This window comes from Peromyscus maniculatus, chromosome X (genome assembly GCF_049852395.1).
Source record: "Peromyscus maniculatus bairdii isolate BWxNUB_F1_BW_parent chromosome X, HU_Pman_BW_mat_3.1, whole genome shotgun sequence".
Lineage (NCBI taxonomy): Eukaryota > Metazoa > Chordata > Mammalia > Rodentia > Cricetidae > Peromyscus > Peromyscus maniculatus.
The window spans coordinates 46,503,939-46,525,188 of record NC_134875.1 but is presented as its reverse complement, the minus strand read 5'-3'; the positions used below and the strand labels follow the sequence as shown (position 1 = coordinate 46,525,188).

The 21,250-nt window shown below is 39.8% G+C and overlaps 1 protein-coding gene across 1 annotated transcript in view; it reads right to left on the bottom strand.

Annotated features, from left to right (window-relative positions):
• The window catches only part of Lhfpl1 (LHFPL tetraspan subfamily member 1), a 39,827-nt gene extending 25,240 nt beyond the window's left edge, over positions 1-14,587 (bottom strand). Inside the window, exons 1-2 of the mRNA XM_042269494.2 lie at positions 14,206-14,587; positions 1,842-1,940 (exon numbers count right to left, since the gene is read on the bottom strand). Of these exons, the coding sequence (XP_042125428.1) occupies positions 1,842-1,940; positions 14,206-14,587 (481 nt within the window). The remainder of the gene's footprint in view (positions 1-1,841; positions 1,941-14,205) is intronic.
• Positions 14,588-21,250: the final 6,663 nt, after the last annotated feature.

The window sequence follows — 21,250 nt, the reverse complement described above, 5'->3', positions numbered from 1 at the left end:
TCTTCCTCAATCATTCTCCATCTGATTTTTCATGAAACAGTGTTTCTTCACTGAATCTGGAGCTCACCTATTAGCTGAGAACACTGCCCAGTGAGCTCAAAAGATCTGTCTGTCTCCATGTGTTCTCCACAGTACTGGAGTTGCAGATGTGCATGGCTATGCCCAGATTTCTACATGGCTGTTGTGGATCTGAACTTAGGTTCTCAGGCTTGCATGGCAAGCACATCATCCATTGAGTCACCTCCTACATCAGTGGTTGTAGTGTTTAATATAAAGGATAAGGAGAATAAACAACAGCATAAACCAAATAATACAGCTAAATCTCCCTTTGTTCGAATAGTCTATGATAGTCTATGATTCTATATAAAAATATGCTAAATTTTCCAAGCACTGTAAAGGGAGTTGATGCTTCATTAAAACTGATACTCAGGTCTTTGTTTATTTGATAAAAGGATATAAAAGTCTTTTTTTTTACATTTTTCTCAGAATAATACTAGTATATAAAAGCAAACTCAGAGTTGTCTGAAGAATAAAATATAATAATAAATATAAAGTTCATAGTACAATCACCATTTTGGGTACATATAATGTTTAAAACCTGTAAATTACAGATAATAGCTACCTCTGCTGGAGATATGGAAAGATGCAATTAGGGCAGGATATGTAAAAATAAGACAATTCTGTTTTAAGTGTTTTTCCTTGTTATTATTTATTTACTATTTGAAGTAATAGGTTTCATTGTGACATTTTCTAATGTATATATGTCAATATACTTTGTACTGAATCTCCTCACCGGCTCTCTTCCTATCCCTTCCGTCTGTGAATCCTTCTCCCCTCTGGCAGTCATTCTGGCCCCTGCTTTCATGTTACAAACATCCTGTTATCTTTTCTTGTTCTTTTTTCATTCCTTGTAGACCTCCTTCCCTCCTCTCAAAATCCTCTTTTTAGTATTATGTTCTATTCACATAGCCATCGCAATACCTCAATCTAAATCTAAGTTCTGCATGAGGGAAAAATACATGATATGTGTCTTTGTAAGTTTGGCTTATTCCACTTAACATAATTATCTCAGGTTTCATTCATTTTCCTGAAAGTGTCACAATTTTGTTCTATTTTCAAAGCTGAAGAATTCCATTGTTTTTCCATGTCATATTTTCTTGTTTTATTGTCTTTGTTTTGATCTATATATTCATTTTGTCCTTCATTTTCACTATGTATTCGTATGTTGATGGGTATTAGGCTGATGCCATTTCTTCTCTATTGCGAACAGTGCAACAATAAACATATAGACTTGAATTAAATCGTGCTTCTGTTCACTAAAAGCTCTATGCCCATGTGCAAGTTAAGAACCACCTTCCCCTCTTTCCTCTTTATATAATAAACTCTCAAAAGCATTTTAATTGTTATTAACATTACTTTTATTCTCCTCTACCCACACAAAGGTAAGCTCGAAAAGAATATGAATTCTGAGAATAAATCTCTCATTTTCTGTCTCATTCTTTTATGTTCCTCCTCAGGTAAATGATAGAAAATAACACACACCAAAAATTTGTCTGTGTGCAAAATACTTCAATTTTTTTTGTAGTTAGTTTCTCTACACTGGCCAAAAGATGCTGGATAAAAATGTATAAAGGACATAGAGAGAGAATTAACGAAACAGAATTTTCAAGGCAATTCCTACAAGTTTAAAGGGGCAAAGGAACTCAGACAAACCCATGGCCATCTAGAAGCATGACAGATATGGTCAAGTGACATTAGTAAAAGAGAACTCTCCAAGACATAAACATTGGAAGACAGTTTTCCCATAAACCATCAGTGCAATTCATGCCATACCGCCTTACCTAACTGAAACTGATTGGAGACATTTCCGCATGTTTGCATCACCTCCGGGCTGTTCCATCCTAAAGGATATAATGCACAGCCTGAGCTTATCAGCAGCCCTGGAAAGAAAAACACACACACACACACAGGTAGGAAAATAGAGTTTTCTGTCACCCTATCATCTTCCCTGGACTGCTTTACATTCAATTCTGCCTCCCCCCATTCAAGCCTGACACTCACCTCTAAAATGCTGCATTTCTGTTATAGTTTCAATTCACAGGAATACTGTGTCATTCCACAGGTAGTGGAGTGTGATAGATAGATAGATAGATAGATAGATAGATAGATAGATAGATAGATAGATAGATAGATAGATAAGTGGACAACTTCTAAAGAGAATGGTATATGAATCTAAATTAAGATAGGTCAATATTACTTACAGCCACTTTTTCTTTGTTGGTCACACAAGGTCTCACTATGAGTCCTATTCTGGCACCAAACTCTCTCTGAAGCTACCCAACGGAGCTACACACTGCATACATGTTACAGATGCTTCACGTGGTAAACAGGGTATATACTCTCTCTTCTTCAAAATAATTATTTCAACCAAAACCCAAGCCTTCTTTGGCTTCTATGCCCCTGTGATGATTAACTTTGACTGTCAACTTGGTAGGATTTAGAGTCACCTAACAGACACACTTTTGGGCATGTCTGTGTGACCCTTTCCAGGGAGGTTTAATTGAGATGGCAAGAACTATGTTGGATGTAGATCATGCTGGTAATTCTGTGCCTTGGTGTGCTGGATGGAACAAAGAGGAGAAAGTGTGGGCAACCGTGTTCATTACCCTCTGCTTCCTGACTGCAGATACAATGTGACCTCACACTCTAGCCACCACTTCTAGGGAACTTCTCAGTGCCACAGCTTCTAATTGTGAGCTGCAATAAACTTCCTTAAGGTTTTGTAAGTTATTTCTTTACAGAAACAAGAAAAGTAATAAAAAAAAAAGCCCCATTCAGTCATCTCCCATTGGCTTAGATCTTTTGGTCATTATAGGGAAATGCTGTGGAACTTTAATAAAAACCTTACTCTTCATATCACAGTTATAAGCCTGGGTTAACTTGCCACCATCATGTCTTAGGAGCACCAGACTCATATAAATAACCCACAACCCTACCAGGACTTTGGCTGCAGTAATTTGGAGCAAACATTGGCACCTGACACTAAATGAAATCCAATTCATTGGCTGGCTAGTAATGTGTATCCCCTTAGCCAGACCTCAAGAAATAAGCAGCACCAGATTTTGACTTCTGAAACTTGGAATTAACATATAGTGATGCATAGTGGTAATATATCACCCTAAGGTAGGAGCATTATGGTTCAGGCTGGGTTACTTGCCACGTTCAAGGGACTAGCCTGACAACTTATGGAGATACTGTCCTGAAATAAAAAGAAGGGACAAACAGGCAAGGAAAAAAAAACCAAACCAAACACGGCACTGTGTAGCACGAATCTTAAAAGGTCTTATTAATAAAAACATACCCAGAGCCAGGTATTAGGGTGAATGCTGAAAGATCAGAAAAATAGAACAAGCCACATCCAACCTCACTTTGCCAATTCCTCAGCTGATCTTGTTTCCTCAAACTGGAAGCCTCTGTGTCCTCATCCAAATGGATCTCAGCTGAACTGCTGCTCAAAGCCTAAAAGCTTAACCAGCTCTAGTTCCTGGTCCTCATACCTTATATACCTTTTTGCTTCCTGCCATCATTTCCTGGAATTAAAGGCGTGTGTCACCATGTCTGGCTGTTTCCAGTGTGGCTTTGAACTCACAGAGATCCAGTTGGATCTCTGATCCCAGAATGCTAGGATTAAAGGTGTGTGTACCACCATTTTCTGTCCTTCATGTCTGTCTAGTGGCTGTTGTGTTCTTTGACCCCAGATAAGTTTATTAGGGTGCACAATATATTGGGGAACACAATATCACCGCAGCACTGCTGAGATAATTCACAGAGCGCACAGACACTGGAACAAAACAAAGCCCAAGAGGTGGGATCAAGTCTCTAGGGCACTAAAACCACAATTTATGATTGAAATCTGAGGAAGTTAAGCAAAGCAATTGGTAGAAAAAGTGACTAGGCAGAATAGTGACATGATGAGATACATCATGAAATAAATGCCTTACTTCCATAAAATTGAAAACATAGAAAGCAGAAGCTGTTTCCTTTTGATAGGTATCTGCTCCCAATTTCCTAATGGCATGTATATTCTCCTTTTCCTCCGAGAAGACTCAAGTGAATCTGTACTATTTTCCACCAAAGTGGCCTGATTTCAAGAACATTATACTTGTATGCCACACCTAAGGGGCAAGGAAAGGACACCTGTCAAGAATGTGCTGACAGGAAGCAGCAGACCTGTAGAACATGGGAGCAGTGTGCCATCAGTGGTGAGTGAATAGTAAACTTGCAAGTTCTAAGTCCTGTTGTCAGCCAGACAGTGAAAGTAAGGCCATCCCATGAACTTCTGCCCTTATTTTCACTTTTCATTCTTCGCTCATAAATACCCTAAGAAGTTCAAGAAGCCCACTTTCCCTGAAGAAGGTTTCAGTTTGAGCAAGTGAGTTTCTCAGACATCAGCTTTTCTCCATCCCCAGTGAGGCTACAAGAGAATTGAAGGATCTTAATTATAGCAAAAAGGGTTTAAATATGGAAAGAAGAAGAACTTTCCTGACTGACAGTGAGAAGAAGTTTGGAAACTAAAGAAAGACCCAATTAAGGCTTGAATCCTCCTTCAATGGAAAGCTTAAAATTAGAACACATTCATATCTGTCTTGTAGTCTTCCAGGAAATGAAAGTGGTCACTCAGAGACTTTTCTAGACTTTGGAATTTATCCAGTAGCAATAGAACAATACCCTTCTTTTCACCCTAGCTGAACTGGAATGCTGTAATATGAGACAGTTCAGAGTACCCACAATGGTTAGAGACAAAAGTGGAAAAGAAAATTGAGTCCTTTCTTGTTGCCATAGGAAACATAAAGACAGAGAAGTTGGGGTAGGGCTCTTGCTAATCCTAGCACTTTAGCATCTGAGACAGGAAGGTCATCAAGACTGGGTAGCTTGGGCTACATAGGAAGTTCCAAGCTAGCCTTAGCTATAATATAAGGTCCTATCTCAAAGAAAACAGAGACAAAAAAGAAAGAAAAAGGGAGGGAGGAGGGAAGGGAAGGGAAGGGAAGGGAAGGGAAGGGAAGGGAAGGGAAGGGAAGGGAAGGGAAGGGAAGGGAAGGGAAGGGAAGGGAAGGGAAGGGAAGGGAAGGGAAGGGAAGGGAAGGGAAGGGAAGGGAAGGGAAGGGAAGGGAAGGGAAGGGAGACAAGCAGACAGGAAGACAGGCAAACAAAGAGAGAAAAGAAAGACAAACTAGGTTTTCCCAGACTCTCTAAGGGTAGCATTCTGAAGGAATTTCCTCATCTGGGTTGGGAGATAATTCTGGATATCTGGTGTAGTCAATAGCATCTTTTCTAGTCTAAAACATTATGTTTACTTTTAACTTTACTCTGTACTTTTATTTTGAGAATTTCATATATGAGCACTGTATTGGCATGATCTCCCTCCTCACTCTCTACCCTTCAACTCCTCCTGTCATAGAATCCTGCATGGAAAAAGACCTTTAGATATTAGGTCTGCATTCACAAGATTGTGCAGCTGGTCATTGGCAAGATGCTTCTAATCAAAAAATCATCAATCATTACAGGCTCTATTGTTCCAGAGTTCAATTTTCAAGAGTGACTACCTTTTGGGAAGACAAGCTCTACCAGGCCTTAGGAATTTTGCAAGCATGAGATCTGGACACACAACAAAACATGACACCTTAAGAGAACAAGTTCTGGAATCTGTCTAGACCTCAGTTCAAAGTCCTGACCTCAGATAAGCTACTTGATGTCTCTCTATGCCTCATTTCCCTCAATTTTAAAGTGGAAATAATAACATTACTATATATATCCTATACAGATATTTCAATAGCCAACAAGATTAATAAATATCAAGTGACAGACACTTAAAGTACTCAACTAACATTTGTAATTATTAAACAGCTGCTTTTCTCTATGGCTCCTCTCCCAATTTCTAACCATATTCCTCTGTTAATTTCTCCCGCACTTTGTCTTCATAGCAAACAGCTGAAAAGCCAAAAGTTGAACAGTAATCCATTCAAAAGCTACCAAATTGAAGTTGTTATTTTACAGTTTTGCAGAGGTACCTAGTGACAGACCAGGGGTCTCTGTGAGGCGTAGGTCCTGTCCCAACACACATACAAACATGCTCTACTCAAACTACTCCCCCAATGCCCATCTCTCATACTGTCTTTTAGATGGCAAGTATAAACACACTTCATGTACGTTTTGATGTGTGACTGACACTGTCTCAATACATTTTATCATAGCTGGAAAAATTTGTCCTTGGGAGACACATTAAAAAGACAAAATGAAATCACAGAGTAATTCTTCCTCAGTTAGATTTGTCCCCAACAGTTCTCCTTCTCTATTTGGGATTGTAACTAGCAACAGAAAAGTCATTTGCCAATGCTGAAACCTGGAACTTTCCAAGACAGTGGCAACAGATTAAAAATGTACATTTGATACTTTTTGTTTTACTGTTTTTTTGTTTGTTTCGATTGGCTTTTTCTTTCTTTTGAGGTTTATTTGAGAGAGAAAAAGAACATGAAGTTGAGTGGGTAGAGAGTTGGGGAGGATCTAGGAGGTATTGGGAAAGGGGAAGAATATGACCAAAATATGTTGTATGTAGATTTTAAAATAGTAATTTAAGTGAAAAAATTAAAAATAAGTAATGTATAAAATGTGCAGTTGGATATACACATAAAGGACTCTAAATCAGCATGCCACAGAGACACCTGCACACCCATGGTTAGTTGTAGCACTTCACAGTAGCTATGATGTGAAACCAGTGGAGATGTTTATCAGTAGATGAAGAAAACATAGCACATATATACACAACGGGATTGTATCCGGTCATGAAGAAAAACAGAATCATGAGACTTGAATGAAAATGGAAGTGCATATCATTAGGGTAAGTCAAGTGAACTAGACTCAGAAAGACAAATACAGTTTTTCTTCATATGAGGTACATAATTTTTTAAATGTATATGTAGGACAACATGTAGGTGGATGTCTATGTGGAAGGAAAGAGTCTAAAGATAGAGAGGAGAGACAAGAGAGGGAAGAGTATGAAAATCACCATAGTGAAACCCATTATTTTTCATGGTATTTTATATAAAGTAACATTAAAGTTATTATCAAAAAATGTAGATTCTTGGGTTTTATCACCAGGTGTTTAGATGCAGCCTAGGAATATGCATTATTAAAACTCCCTGTGATGTAGATGTACCTGCTTCTGGTATCAATACTAAAGAAAAATGCAATCATAATTGCAAAAGCAGGTGATCTGATAGCAGTGGGAAAAACTAGTTTAAAATCCTAGCCCTGCTACATACGAGTTGTAGCTCTGGTTGGCATTACCACAATGTGTTCTTGCTAACTCCTACTTTTAGTGTCTTTCTAACCATTAGACATCTACCCCTACTAGTGGCTCATGCCTTTCACCCCAGCACTTCGTAGGCAGAGGCAGATGGATCTCTGTGAGTTCTAGGCCAGCCTGTTCTACATAGCAAGTTCCAGGTCCGTAAGGACTATGTACTGATAACCTATCAAAAAGAGGAAGGAGGAGGAAGAGGGAGGCAGGAAGAAGGAAGAAGGAAGAGGGAGGAAAGAGGAAGAAGGAGGAGACAGGACAAGGGAGGAAGAAGGAGGAAGAAGAAGGAAGAGAGATGAAGAAGAGAGAGAGGAGGAAAAGAAGGAAGAGACAGGAAAAGGGAAGAAGAATGAGGAGGGAGGAAGAAGGAAGAGGGAGGAGGGAGGAAGAGGGAGGAGGGAAGAAGAGGGAGGACGGAGGAAGAAGGAGGAGGGAGGAAGAAGGAAGAGGGAGTAGGGGGAAGAAGGAAAAAGAGGAGGGAGGAAGAAGGAAAAGAGAGAAGGGAGGAAGAAGGAAAATGGAAGAGGAAGGAAGAAGGAGGGAGGAAGAAGGAAGAGGGAGGAAGAAGTAAGAGGGAGGATGGAGGAAGAAGGAAGAAGTCATCTATTCCAACTTAGTTTCACTTGCCACTAAGAAGGCAAAGAACAGCTTTTGTTATCCTTCCTGTCTCCTACTGGGAGAGCAGATGTCCAATGCACCACCATCACATCTTCTGATGTCCCTTCACCTGTTCCCCTTCTAATATAGTGGCTAACACAAAAGCAAATGTATTACTATACATTTGTATTACTGTACTGTACTGTTTGAATTCCCTGCACTGACCACACAGAGGCCTGGGCTGATCAGCTTTAGAATTTGTAGCAACCTCCACATCATAACAAACCCTCTAAGGAGGTAAATAATCTCAAACAACATGAAACCCTCCCTTTAACTTAATTACTTCTGCCCTAGACCCTCAGTCACCCAGAATGATCATCTTCCTAGCCCCACAGCTGCACAACCCTACCTCCAGCACATATCCCATCGAGTTTTCACTATCTCTAGCAGATATAAACTATCCCACCACTCTGAAAGAATATCAGGTCAAGTGAATGGAAGTGAACTAGAAGGGAAACAGATATACTCAGAGTGCAGCCTTGTACATTTCTTAGAGTTACATTTCACTTGAGATTTTTGTGAGAGAAATGAGCTAACAAGTTTTTACAAGGCAACTTTTAAAATCCTTTCTCAGCATAGGAGGAATAAATTGCATGAAGTCTGGTGAAACATCAGAAGAAATTCATAATTTCAAGAAACGAAAGTGGCTTTGTTTTCATTGATAAGGAATCAGTTCAAAGATTTGCAGTTAGACTATATTCTGATGCCCTGTTTACAGTAGTGTGGCAATAAGGTAACAATAAATGTAGTAACTATACTGCATGTTTCAAAATAAGGAAAATAGTGAGATTGCAATGTTTCCAACCCCAGTAACTGGTAAAATGTTTGAGATGATAGAAATGTTCATTGTCCTGATTTGGACACTACAGAGTATACACATGTATTGAAAGATAATAGTTTTCAGAAAGACAGTATCATCCCTGAGATCAAGTTCTCTGTTATCTCTCTTCAGTGCCAACATGTTTTCAGCTGGAGGCATCTAATGCTGTGGCCTTATACATAGAAATGCACTGGGTGACTTGCATTTGTCTTGGTGTGTAAAATTCTGTCCCTTTAACAAAAAGTATATGTCCTAGGCAATTGGTTGCTTTTGGGTTTGGGAAAGGCTCCACATTAGAGCCACTGGGGATATTTTTTAAAACACAGAAATTTCCACCTGTTGCTGAATATATCAAAATGGGAAAAAAAAAACTGGAGAGCTGGAGAGTTCATGTTCTTTTAAGCATTCCAGGTGATTCCAATACATTTTCTGTTCTAGAAAGATTCTTGGCTTACCTCGAGTAACCTGATCCAACATCTTACACTTTTTTTCCTGCCAAGAAGTTCCTTATATTTACTTCTCACCTATTCTTTCTTTGTTTAGTTCTCGCTGAAGAGAAAGGATAATTCACAAACATCTTACATATGTATACACAGGGGAATGTGAATAATGATCGTTTTCTTGGGGATGGAGGCCCAGCTGGTTGGAAACCTCAGCATCCCCAGTGTTGAAATAATCTCCTGGCCAGATGTTTCCTTCACTGGTTGGAACAGGGCACAGAGGTCCCAGTGGAAGGCTCTCTGGACCCTAGCTTGGCCAGCTGGATTAGCTGCAGGTGGAGCAAATGGGCCCCATGGGCCCCATCAGGTCACCTTGCTGAGTATGAGTCAGGCCAGCAGCTCTTTATTTCTTCCTGTCTCCCCCGCTTCCCACCACTCATCTCTGTGGGCAGCTGCCAGACCAGGGAACAAGAGTCAGGCAGGGGGAGGAGGTATTTCTTAATGGATCCTCCATCTCTTCAGTGGTTTGGGGTCTGGCAGAGATAATCCAGACCTGAAACAAATTGGCTCCTCCCCTGATGTATTTCGGTTAATGCACTAGCTGCCGAGAAGCAGTCAGGCTTAGGGCAACAAAATCAATTTCCCCTAGCTGAACAAGAAGCGCAAATCGAATACCCACAGCTCTTTCTCTACTTATTTATTTGTTTATTTATTCCTTTATCTGTCTACTAGCCACAGAGCTCTAAATGCGGCCCATAGTTGGCTTCCTGCTGCTGACGAAGCCTCTCTCTCTCTCTCTCTCTCTCTCTCTCTCTCTCTCTCTCTCTCTCTCTCTCTCTCTCTCTCTCTCAGGGCCTGACCCAAGAGCTCTGAAGAGACATAGGAGTAGTGAAATGCCAAGTGAAACCTAGAAACTCTAGTAATCCAAAACACTCTTAGCTATCCCCTTCACATGGGATACAACCTTAACTTAAGTCATCAGTGTCTATAAAGGAGGCCTGGATGGCTGCTACCTGTCTAGTTACAGACAGGGCAACTATAGAAGTCTAGCAGTCTATTGTAATATCATTCCACTGTCAGGGGATAATCCTGATAACACACTCTTGCTCCTTTTCCCTTAAACTAGCATACAGCATATTCTGTTTCATTCTGTTGTCTTCAAATATAATTCGTGTTGATCTTTTTAGACTATTCTCCTCCACCCACTCCTAGCCATATACCCTTCCACCTCCAGTAGTCTGTTCACTCACATGGCACACGTGTTCAATTGCTCTCCCTCCCTCTTTCAGCACCTCTTTCCCACACTCACCCTTCTTGTCATCTTCTTTCATGATCTACATCTCATGACATCATTTCATGATATACATGTGTATGTGATGTGTGTGTGTGTGCATGCACACAAATGTGCATATGTGCATTAAAAGCTAGGATCTGCATATGAGAAAACATTCAGTATTTGTCTCTCTGAATTTGTGCTATCTTGCTTTAACATAAATTCAAGATCCATCTATTTTCTGAAAATTTTATTATTTAACTTTTCTGTGCAGTGGAATCATTTTTGTGTTTACATACCCATATTTTCATTATGAATTCATCTGTTGATAAGAATCTGAGTTGATTTTTTTTCTTGCGATCATGAAGACCAGCAACAAACAAGGATGGTTATGTGTTTCTGTGGTAGAAATATAGTCCTGTAGGTATATACTCAATAATAGTTTAGCTACATCATATGGTATTTCTTATTACCAGTTTGGTTTTGTGTGTGTGTGTGTGTGTGTGTGTGTGTGTGTGTGTGTGTGTGTGTGTGTGTGTGTGTGTGTGTTTGCTTTTGTTTTTTGAGAAAACTCTAAGCTATTTCCATAGTGGTCTCAACAGTCTGAACACCTACTAACCATGAATAAGAGTTATTTTCCCACATCTTCATCAGCATTTATTACCATATTTTTCTTGATGGTAGCCTTTGTCAATGGGGTGAGATGGATTCCCAAATCAATTTTAATTTGCATTTTCTGATGGCTAAGGATGCTGACTACTTTAAAATATTCATTGGCCATTTACATTTCTTCTTTTGAGAACTTCCTGGTCATTTCATTAGGCCATTTATTGATTCACAGTTTATTTGTGTCTGTGCATGTGTTTCATTTTTTTAGTTCTTCATGTACTCTAGATAGTAACTCCTTGTCTGAAGAATAACTGGCAAAAAAGTTTCTCCTATCCTATAGGCTTTCTAATCACTCAAATGATAGTTTAGCTGTGCAGAATTTTTTAAAATTTCATCTAGTCCCATTTGCCCTTTCTAAGACTATTGTAGATGCCACTTAATTCTTGATTTTAAAGATACTCAACTAGATGTAAACACTATAACTACATCCCTATGAACAGGGTCTTAGGGAATATATGGTGGCAGAATCATTTGAAGCCCAAATGTGATTCACTTTTGACTTCCTTTCAAATGATACTTGTCACCTCACCAAAGTTCTATTCTAGACATCTTGGGCATGTCAAAATCCCCATTATCATTCCACATCTTGCCACAAATTTTTTCTTCAAGTTTCTAGATTTCGTAGATGAGATCAGTAAAGATGCATTATACAGAGAACCTCGAATGTTATAAAAGTCTCAGTTGGGCTCCAAAGAGGAAGCAAGGTTGGAGGAGAAGGAGCTAATAATGCAGTTTTGTAAGGGCTGTTGCTACCATCCTTCTGATTTCTGCCACTTGCAGCCTCCTGACTTTTAGCAGGATGCTCTTAGAGATGCAAGTGGAGCTCAGTTGTCAGTCTCCTGTTAGAAGAGATGGTTGCTCAGGACATAATAGGCATAAATAAAAGTCTAGAAAACAGCAGGGCAGTGATGGCTCACGCCTTTAATCCCAACATTCGGGAGGCAGAGGCAGGTGGGTCTCTGTGAGTTCGAGGCCAGCCTGGTCTATAGAGGTAATTCCAGGACCGCCAGGGCTACAAAGAGAAACCCTGTCTCTAAAAACAAACACAAAGAAAAAATCTAGAAAAGAAGGAAAGATGGAAACTAACTCAAGTCTCACATGTTCACATTATCCCAGCAGAGAGCAATCACTCTCTCTCTTATCAGTCAACTTTCACTTGCTGAGGAAATATGTTCAAGGAAATGTTGGGTTAACTTTAGCATGCCCACAAATATAGGTTAAAAATGAGTCAAAGGCTAATTTGTGATACTCATGGAACTCTCCAAGAGAAATCAAGTAACTTCTTTCTAGCAGTGCTAGCAACGTATTTGGTACCGTGGCATGCAAGAGGAATCAAAATTCTATGTTTGATGTCTCTAGAAAACCTTTTAGCTTAAAAAAAAGTAAAAAAAAAATTAAGACATATGAGCAAATAGAACTATAACACATATGTGAAAGGTTTATAGTGAATCTGAGTCAAGAAGGAGCTAGAAAGCCAAGTGCTTCTCAGTGGCACTTTTTTCTGAATTTTAATAACCAAAATTTCTCCAGACATAACTAAATACCCTCTGTGGGAAAGAAGATGAAGAACCAATTCACTCCTATCACGATTCCATTGAGAGTAACTGCTTAAATTCACTACCATCTTACTCCAAGACCACCTAAATGCAGTCAGTCATTGGAGAGAAGAATGAAATGCAGATATGAATTATATTTCCAGGGGATATATTCAATGGAAGTGAAACAGAAAAATTCATATCATTTGCTCCATGTCGTAAAGCAACTGGAATCTAAGCATCCTGACCTTTCTTACCACACTGTTATACTAATAGAAATGATGTTAATGGAGTGGATGAAGACTCCAAAACTTGTAACAACAAACTTCGGCAGTAGGTTCTACAGTAGTTTTTCCAGTGCCCCATGGAAACATATGAAATAATACAAATATTCACGTACATTTACCTATCTAAATTTAGTCTTTATCCTTGGTTCAAATTCAGCTAATCTCATCATCTTCTTGTAGTCTTCTAGCTTTGCATTTTGCTCTTTTTTAGAGCACTGTCCAGCTACCTGCAAACCAGGATGACTGCACGAAAATTAAGCGGAGCCTGAATAAAGCAAAAACAAAATAGGGTAGGTCAGAGCCATAAGAAATCTGGGTAAATTTATTTAATGGCTACCAGATGGGGCTAGCCTTGGATATAGACCAAAAAGTATTCATGTGTAGTCTGTCTGGAAAATAAATAGCCTTTTACTACTATTAGAGGTATATTTCTTTGGTGGGAATAATAGGTATTGAGCACTTATGTATATGTTTATCTGATCATTGTCCTCTGAGATAACCACCAAAGAAAACAGTTTATATAGATCACCTTTATTCAGGAGCAGTAATATTATACTGGACAATCATGCTGTTATTGGAAGGCAGAATGGATAGTAGTCTTTTAAAAAAATTCTACATTCAGAAGTGTTCTGTTGCATAGACTGTAACTGTGTACTAAACTGTGAACTACATAATTAAATATATTTTCTGATTGGTATTATTTTATTGTTAATTGACATATAACTGGAAGAACTAAGGTTCTTCTCATTCTAGTTTGTAGATTTCAAATATATATAATGAAGTACTGTTGACTACAGTCTCCATATTTAGCTATAGAAATAGAATGTATTGCTCCTATGCAACTGTATTTTGGTGCCTATTATTCAATCTCTAGCACTCTAACTCTATTGATCACAGTTCTTTACTCTTCTACTTTGACATCTATTTTAGACAATATTACTAAGTGGACAACCCGTAAGTGACAAAAGCAGACAAAGCTATTGATATCAGCTCTGTCTACTATCTTATTTTGCTGTGAATTCTCAATGAATTTCAAAAAAGTTCTCATTCATAGCTTTGGACTCAGAGTAGAAGAGATGAGAGTGTATTTTCCCATACTGCCATATTCCCTACTTCCATCACCCCAAATCTCCACAACCTCCTCAATCCCTGGGACAGTCTTACCTCCTACAAACTGTGCGGCTCCCATGCAACGCCCCATCATTCTAGAGATGAGTTCCTCCATGCAGCATCCTAGGACAGCAGCCAATGCCACCAGGAGCAGCAGAGCACAGCCGGCACCTGTCACCACTGTGCACATCTGCCATGCCAGGCTTGGTATGGCGGTGAAGCTGGCATAGCGCCCACATTCTTCCACCATGATCAGATTGTGCCCATCTCCCCTCACCGGATAGTTGCATCTCCTGAATGTGCTGAAAGATACTGGCTTTCCTAGCTGTGATCCAAACAGCCAATAGGGAAGGAAGTAACTGGCAGAACTGGCCACGGCAGTAACTAGGGACAGGAAGGCCCAGAAGGTGCCTACCAGGGTAAGGCTGCTCCTCATGGTCTCAGGTCTCTCTGAAAGGATGGGAAGATGAGATGGTTCACAGCAGCAAAAGCGACAAGTTACGATGTAGGCTCCACTGGCCTGTTTTCGTCAGGTTGGCAGGTACTGGGACTCACAGACGTGCCATGTGGCTCTTGCTTCTGGAGGAGATCATTTTCTCAAATGTCATTTGGGTCTTTGTGGGATATTGCTTTCCATCATCCTTTCCTTCTGCCTAGTTCAGAGTTCTATAGTCGCTAGGCTGCAGTGGAAGAGTCACAGAATTGAATTAGTGACTGCTATGGCAATCCAAATGGAGCCTGTTCAGTTGTCTTATTACTCTTGACACACAATATGGAACCAATCATGAAAAGAAAATCTGAGAGTTAGGCTATCCCAAGATTCCCTGGGGATTCCAGTTAAATGACATTGTGACACAGTTGTTCAGAAAATAAAGAGGAATACAAGTCACAGGTCTGCCCCTATGTTAGAGGTAAGAAGGCAGTGTAAAATGTTTCATTTTGACTTAGCGTGTCCAACAGAAATCTCAAAGTGAAACTGGTACGATAAAATAAAAGTTGCTTAGTTTTTTATTGTTTATTTATTACTGGGTCACTGCCCACACACAAACTGAAGGGCTACTTGCTAACTTATGCCTTATGCCTAGACTCTGCGCTTATGCCTAGACTCCAACTACCAAGAAAATTCGTCCACATCCTTTGCTGGGTCCAGCTAAGAAAGTTTCTCATCTTCCAGAAACATAGAAAGATCAGGCTTTCTCTGGAGAAGGAACATATACAGAGCTGCGTGGGCCTTTCAAGATCCCCTTTGGAACAAGAAATCTCAGATTCAGGATACTGCCTTTCCAGTGCTAGTAGCTTCAGCCCAGCTCACAAATGGCTTTCCCAGACTCTGCTGTCAAAAATCAACCACTTCCTTTCCACTCCATTAACCTGCCATTGCTTTCTGGCTAGTTTCTTTACTAATGCAGCTAGAGACCACACTGTAGCTTGATGAAAGCATTGTAAATGTCTCTAGCAGGCAGATGGTGGAATGTTTCAGAAACTTCTCTCTGATTCATCACTACTGCTTAGAATTTTAAGTAGTGATATTGGAAAGAGGGGCCCAAAGCACGAGGAGTGTAGAGACTAATTGTATGAAGCCATCATAATGCCAGTTTGGGAGATCAACAGGAGCAAGCATGACCTGTATTTGGTGGTCTCAGGATCTAGCTGTATGTGATTTTACAAGCATCATCAAATAGTGCTTGGCACAGGGTAGGCATTACAATTCATGTTTGTTTAATGAACTTCTTTTAAAAAAACATTCAATTCCCAGACTGGTAGAGACTTTAATGAATCACCTAATTCAGCCTTCTTGCTTTACATATGGGTGAGTTTGGCTAAGCAAACCAGGAAGTGATTTTTTTTCCAGTCACAGTTAGTAACCAGACACACTGGAACCAGAAACTTGATCTGCAGATTACTACTCCAGAGTTTGGGGACCACTCAGGTGCTAACCTGCCCTCCCCCTATCATTTTTACAGATGTGAGTGTGTGGAGGAAGTTCTTTAACCAAGAATTAAAAGCTGGTGGGGTACACAGGACAAACTAGGGTCCAGTTATTGGTTTCCCAGTATTGTGCTGTCTTTTCACTCCATCATGATTCCCTTCTTGATGCATATGTGTTTTGTGCTGTGTGTTTTGGGCAGGAAGGGAACCGAGACCATAAATTGCAGGTGCTTACATTGGAATGTTAAGGTTTGAAAAGAAAGTACCACGATCTGGTCCCCTGAGGATGAGGCTTTCTGCCTGAGAGTTGGGAAAATGAAAGAAAGATGTGGTGAGGGATTGAAGGCCAACAGGGGAAAGAGTGGAACTGGTTTGAGTAATTGCTTTTATAAGGCAGGTATCCTTTACCACAATGAGGTAATGCCTCTGCTTGTTAATGTTGGAGTGTGTGAGAATATGAAAAGCACCATCAGTGCTCCACAGTGGACTTCTTGCCTACTGCAGATGCGGAGAAAGAGAAAGCTAGTAAGCAGCTGCTGGCAGCATCATCAATACCTATTCTGGACCCATTATTTCATTTGCTGTGCTCAGAAATCTCAGGTTTGTAAGCATTAGGCCTCCAATTATAAATAGGCAAACTGAGGGTCAGAAAGACAAATGATTTTCACAAGGATTCACAGAAATTCAGTAACAAAGTTATCATTTCGTACTCTTCTACCTACAACCTTCTCTTCTTGCACAGTGTTACCCTGATGGAATTATAGCATCATCCTGTATTATTACACTTAAAGGCCTCCATGGTGTCATATCCACAAAAGTAATTCAGAATGGGGGAAGAATTACAAAGCAAAACAGAGAAGTTAAGAGGAATGTCCATTTCCCAAGACATAGTATATAACAAGAATGTTGGCTTCTTCAAGCCCAGCACTTGTAGTCTGAACTAATGTCTCCCATCAACATCTTTACCTTGAGATTAAAAAGTTCCAGCATGACAACTAGTAAGAATGGCAGAGAATATAAAGCAGAAGAAGACAGTAGCATCAGTAATGGTTAGACTGTGTTAGAAGAGAAACCTAGCATAATAGTCCATACCTAAACTCACAAGCACTGGAGATGGTAAGGCAAGGGGATTGAGAGTTTAAGGCCATCCTGGGCTACGCAGATATATACAAAAAGATGGGGGTGAGGAGATTATAATGTAAACCTTACCTCATCTGTGAAAAATAATGATGCTAATTGAAATGTAACACTACCAAACATTGCCACCACGATTTCATTTCAAAAGTGGAAATGTGAAGTCAAGATGTAGGAAGTCAGAACCTTAAATTTTAGTACAAATGTATTTAGCTAAAGAAAACTCATTGTCTTTTAGAATTTAAATTAAGTACTTCAAACTTTGGAAAAAACAAATTTCCTCATTTCCATTAAGACTTATGTGAGCAACAAAAGCTGTCTGGGACTGAAGCGTTTTCTGCAATGTGGGATTGTCTGTGACAAATTCAGACAACTCCCAAATCACTTGGGATGAGACAGTTACCATATTTATAATTAGAGATGTAGTAAGTCGGCATCATCAATGGGCAGCAGGCTGAGAATCACGGCCACCAATAACCCTCTATTGAGCTCTCTTCATGACTCCAATGATATGAAGTTTAAACTGACCACAAAATTTAACACTGGAAAGATAAAATGTATACATTTTGCCTCATGCCTGTCTGAATCATGGACTCTTGACCTTATCAGATCAATGCCTAGGTTGCAAGGGTTTGGTTGCTGATTATTTCTGGTGCACTTAATAAAAGTGGGCCAAGATTTCCCATAGCTGCACAGAGAATCAGAAGTGTGTGTGGAGTATGTATACCCACATTGCTACATGTTCCCAGTTGTTGAGCAGGGAAGCACAGTTTAGCAACTAATTTTGGTTACATCACCTGTAACAGGATAATCTTCTTTATGACAGCCGTCTAAAGCAATCCAAGTTCATTCCCAGAAGCTGGTTAAGTCATTTTATTCTCACTTCAATAAATATCACAAACAATGCCACTCTTCATTGTATCCTAATGGCCCACATGCTTCCTATATGCAATAACTCTCTTTCCCTGTCCTGAAGTACCTAGCCATACAGACACACTGCATTTTAGAAATCCAGACATCACCACAGTGCTTCCATTGGCCAAGCATTGACAGGTAGAGCATTCACTTTGACATGACGTGTTCTTTTATTAATATGTTTTTCCATCCGTCAAAATGAGTCCTCTCCCTATCTCTATAGCAACCATTATCATACATTTTTTCTTATTTTCTGCTATCATATGTATCTACTATAATGTGATCACTTAATATCAACTAAACTAGAAGCATTTTGTGCTTATATTTTGCATAGTGGAAAAGGTAAGGCTGTATCTTCACCCATCTCATCTCTTTTCCAGTCTTGATAGAAAGGCACAAAAATCTTTTCATTCCCACTGGAGCCCATTGTATAAACTCTGAGTTAAAAATAAATAAAACAGTTCCTAAGGGCAACAGGATTCACACAAAAGAAACTCTGAGCTGCAGGTGCTGAGGCAATAATGGCTGCAAGCCTGCTTGTATGAGAAGTAGGTTTATTTGCATTAGTGTGAGAAAAGCAATATGGAGAAATCTTTCTCCTCAGCTCCTAGGCAGTGTGTACTGCCTACCTGCCAATCCTGCTACATGTACATCTTCTTCGGTGTTGACACATTTGTGGGAAATGAGTACGATGTGCAGAAATATGTGTCTAATAGGTAAAGCTCTCTTGTATCAGGCTGAGTTTATAGCGAGTCTACACCTCCTAGAACTTTCTCATTTAAACATGCCCTCAAAAATAAATCTACCATGTCTCATCATTTCCTGAATACCTTTTCTGTCACCTACATTCTTAGAAGTTTCTCTTCCACAATAACAACTGCTTCACTCTCAAAATGATGTCACCTAGTGGGCTTTATTTTCTATGTGTACCTTTCTGACTCTAAGAACATCTCACTATTTTTGACCTCAGTTTTCAAGATTGCTGAAACTTCCTCCAGGCCTCCTGCCTCACCCATTCCCTTTCTTTTTCTCTCACATAGAAAGAGTTGCAAAACCAGCCATGTTGGCTTAGTTTGCTTTGTTTATATATCATCATCCTTAGGTACAGATCTTTATGAGAAAATTTGAGACGAAATCCAGAAGCAAGAGAGTAAATGGATACAGAGAACCACCTGAGCAATAAAAAAAATCTGGAAATTTGAGGTGTTTTTTCTGATACAGCCATGCCCTCTGAACCTTTGCAGTGCACTCAACCAGCTTAATCAAAAACCTAGAAGGTCACCTCTAAATAATAGAGTTAGCCATGCAGAGGTGGGGAGAGTTCACAAACAAACAAACAAACAGAAAAACTGCACATTAAATACTAAGCCATTCTTTTTCTCAAGAGCTTGAGGTTGAAAATGTGAGTGCTAGGATGATTTCCCCAAATTTCACATGAGCTTCTCTTGACTCTGAAATCTATTTCCTGAGCACCCATCTGTCTAATGCATTATGAACCAGCAAGGAATCTAGCTGGACAGACCAGTACCCCATCTTCAATGATCAGTTGGTTGCATGGGAATCTTTCTCACACTAGCAGCTAGTTCAAAACTGCCCTCAGTTGCTCTTTCGATTTAAACCCTAGTCACAATGGAATGACTAGCAAAGCATGTGTTCATCTTCACCTTTAGGTTCATAACTGCAACCTGGTATTACTGTACAATGAACCTTCTATTCCATGTCCTCAGATAGAATAAAATGCCACCACAGCTGAAAAGAAGGCAGGCTAAATGCTTTTCCAATCAGTTCAGAGTTGGCATGCAACCTGGCACATCAAAAAACGTTCCTGATATTAGGGAGCACCAACTCCCCTGCATCAGAATCATTCTAGATGCTCTTTCAAAGTAGAAAATTTGAATTCTCTCTCTCTCCAAGATTCACTGAATTTAAGTTAATGAGAATTTGCCATTTTTTAAATCCTCAGTTTATTCTGATGGGAACTCATGACTGAGGAATACTCTGTTAGTGGAAATGAATGAAATTTTGGAGTCAAATTTGATGCAGACACCTGAACTTTGCCTCTTAAAAGTGATGTGAATATGGGGGAAATCACTTCAAACCTCCGAGTTTCTGTTTCATGTATACTGGAAATAATGGCACAAAGTTCAGGTGAAGCATAACATTCATGGTATAGCTGATACGAGGGTAGGTATTAACCATCCTTTGTGCTACCAAGGAAGACAGCATTGTTTCATACTAGAGAAACTTGATATTACTCAGAAGAAGAAAGTCTCCTCTACCTTCCCCTCACCCTCTCTCATTGAAACCTTTCTGACAGTTGTTGCTCCTGGGCTTCTCAACTTTTCCTTTCCCACTATAAAATGAAACCATTTGGCTGAGTGCTCTTTGTTAGCATGGATTAACAGTTAACTTCTTTCAGCTTCCTTGTAAATCATCACACTTGGCACACAGTAGGAACTCATAAACATTTTCTGAATGAATGCCATTATTTAACTCCAGCTCTACTGGTTTCAACATCTGTATTTCAGTTTAACCTGATTATTGTTTCAGTCCCATAATTTCAATTGCAGCAAGTCTAAGACATTGCCCTACCACATTGGGAAATCAGATCCATTTTTACTTGGATGGACAAGTCAGAACAAAATCCCTCCCTCTACTCCCAGAGAAAGTCTGCCTTTCCTCTCCTCAGGTTACCAACTCCCTTGGGGGAAAGCAGCTAGCTCTTAACCCTTAGGCCTTCAAACCTTGTCTATATGAAATAGGAATCCAGCACTGATCCCTCGTAGACTGTGCAAACAACCAACTATGGGAAAGTAAAAATACACCAGGCTGCCCTTGCGAAGAAAAGCAGCTTCTCTGCTGCGCTTTGTCATGAAAGGACAGGAAGCCTAAGCAAGGAAGCGGCAGAAGAAGAAGGGCTGAGCAAGGGGGAGCAAAGCGGGGTTTTCTGTTCAGCTGCTTCAGTTGCATTTGGCCAAGATGCATATTTACCTTCTAACCATGAAGGCTGATTGACTTGCTCCCTTTCTTCTGATTCAGATTTGAGAAGAAAGAAAGAAAAAAGAAAAAAAAAAACTTCTCCTCACAGCTTGTCAGACAGGGATGGGAATCCCAGTTGCTC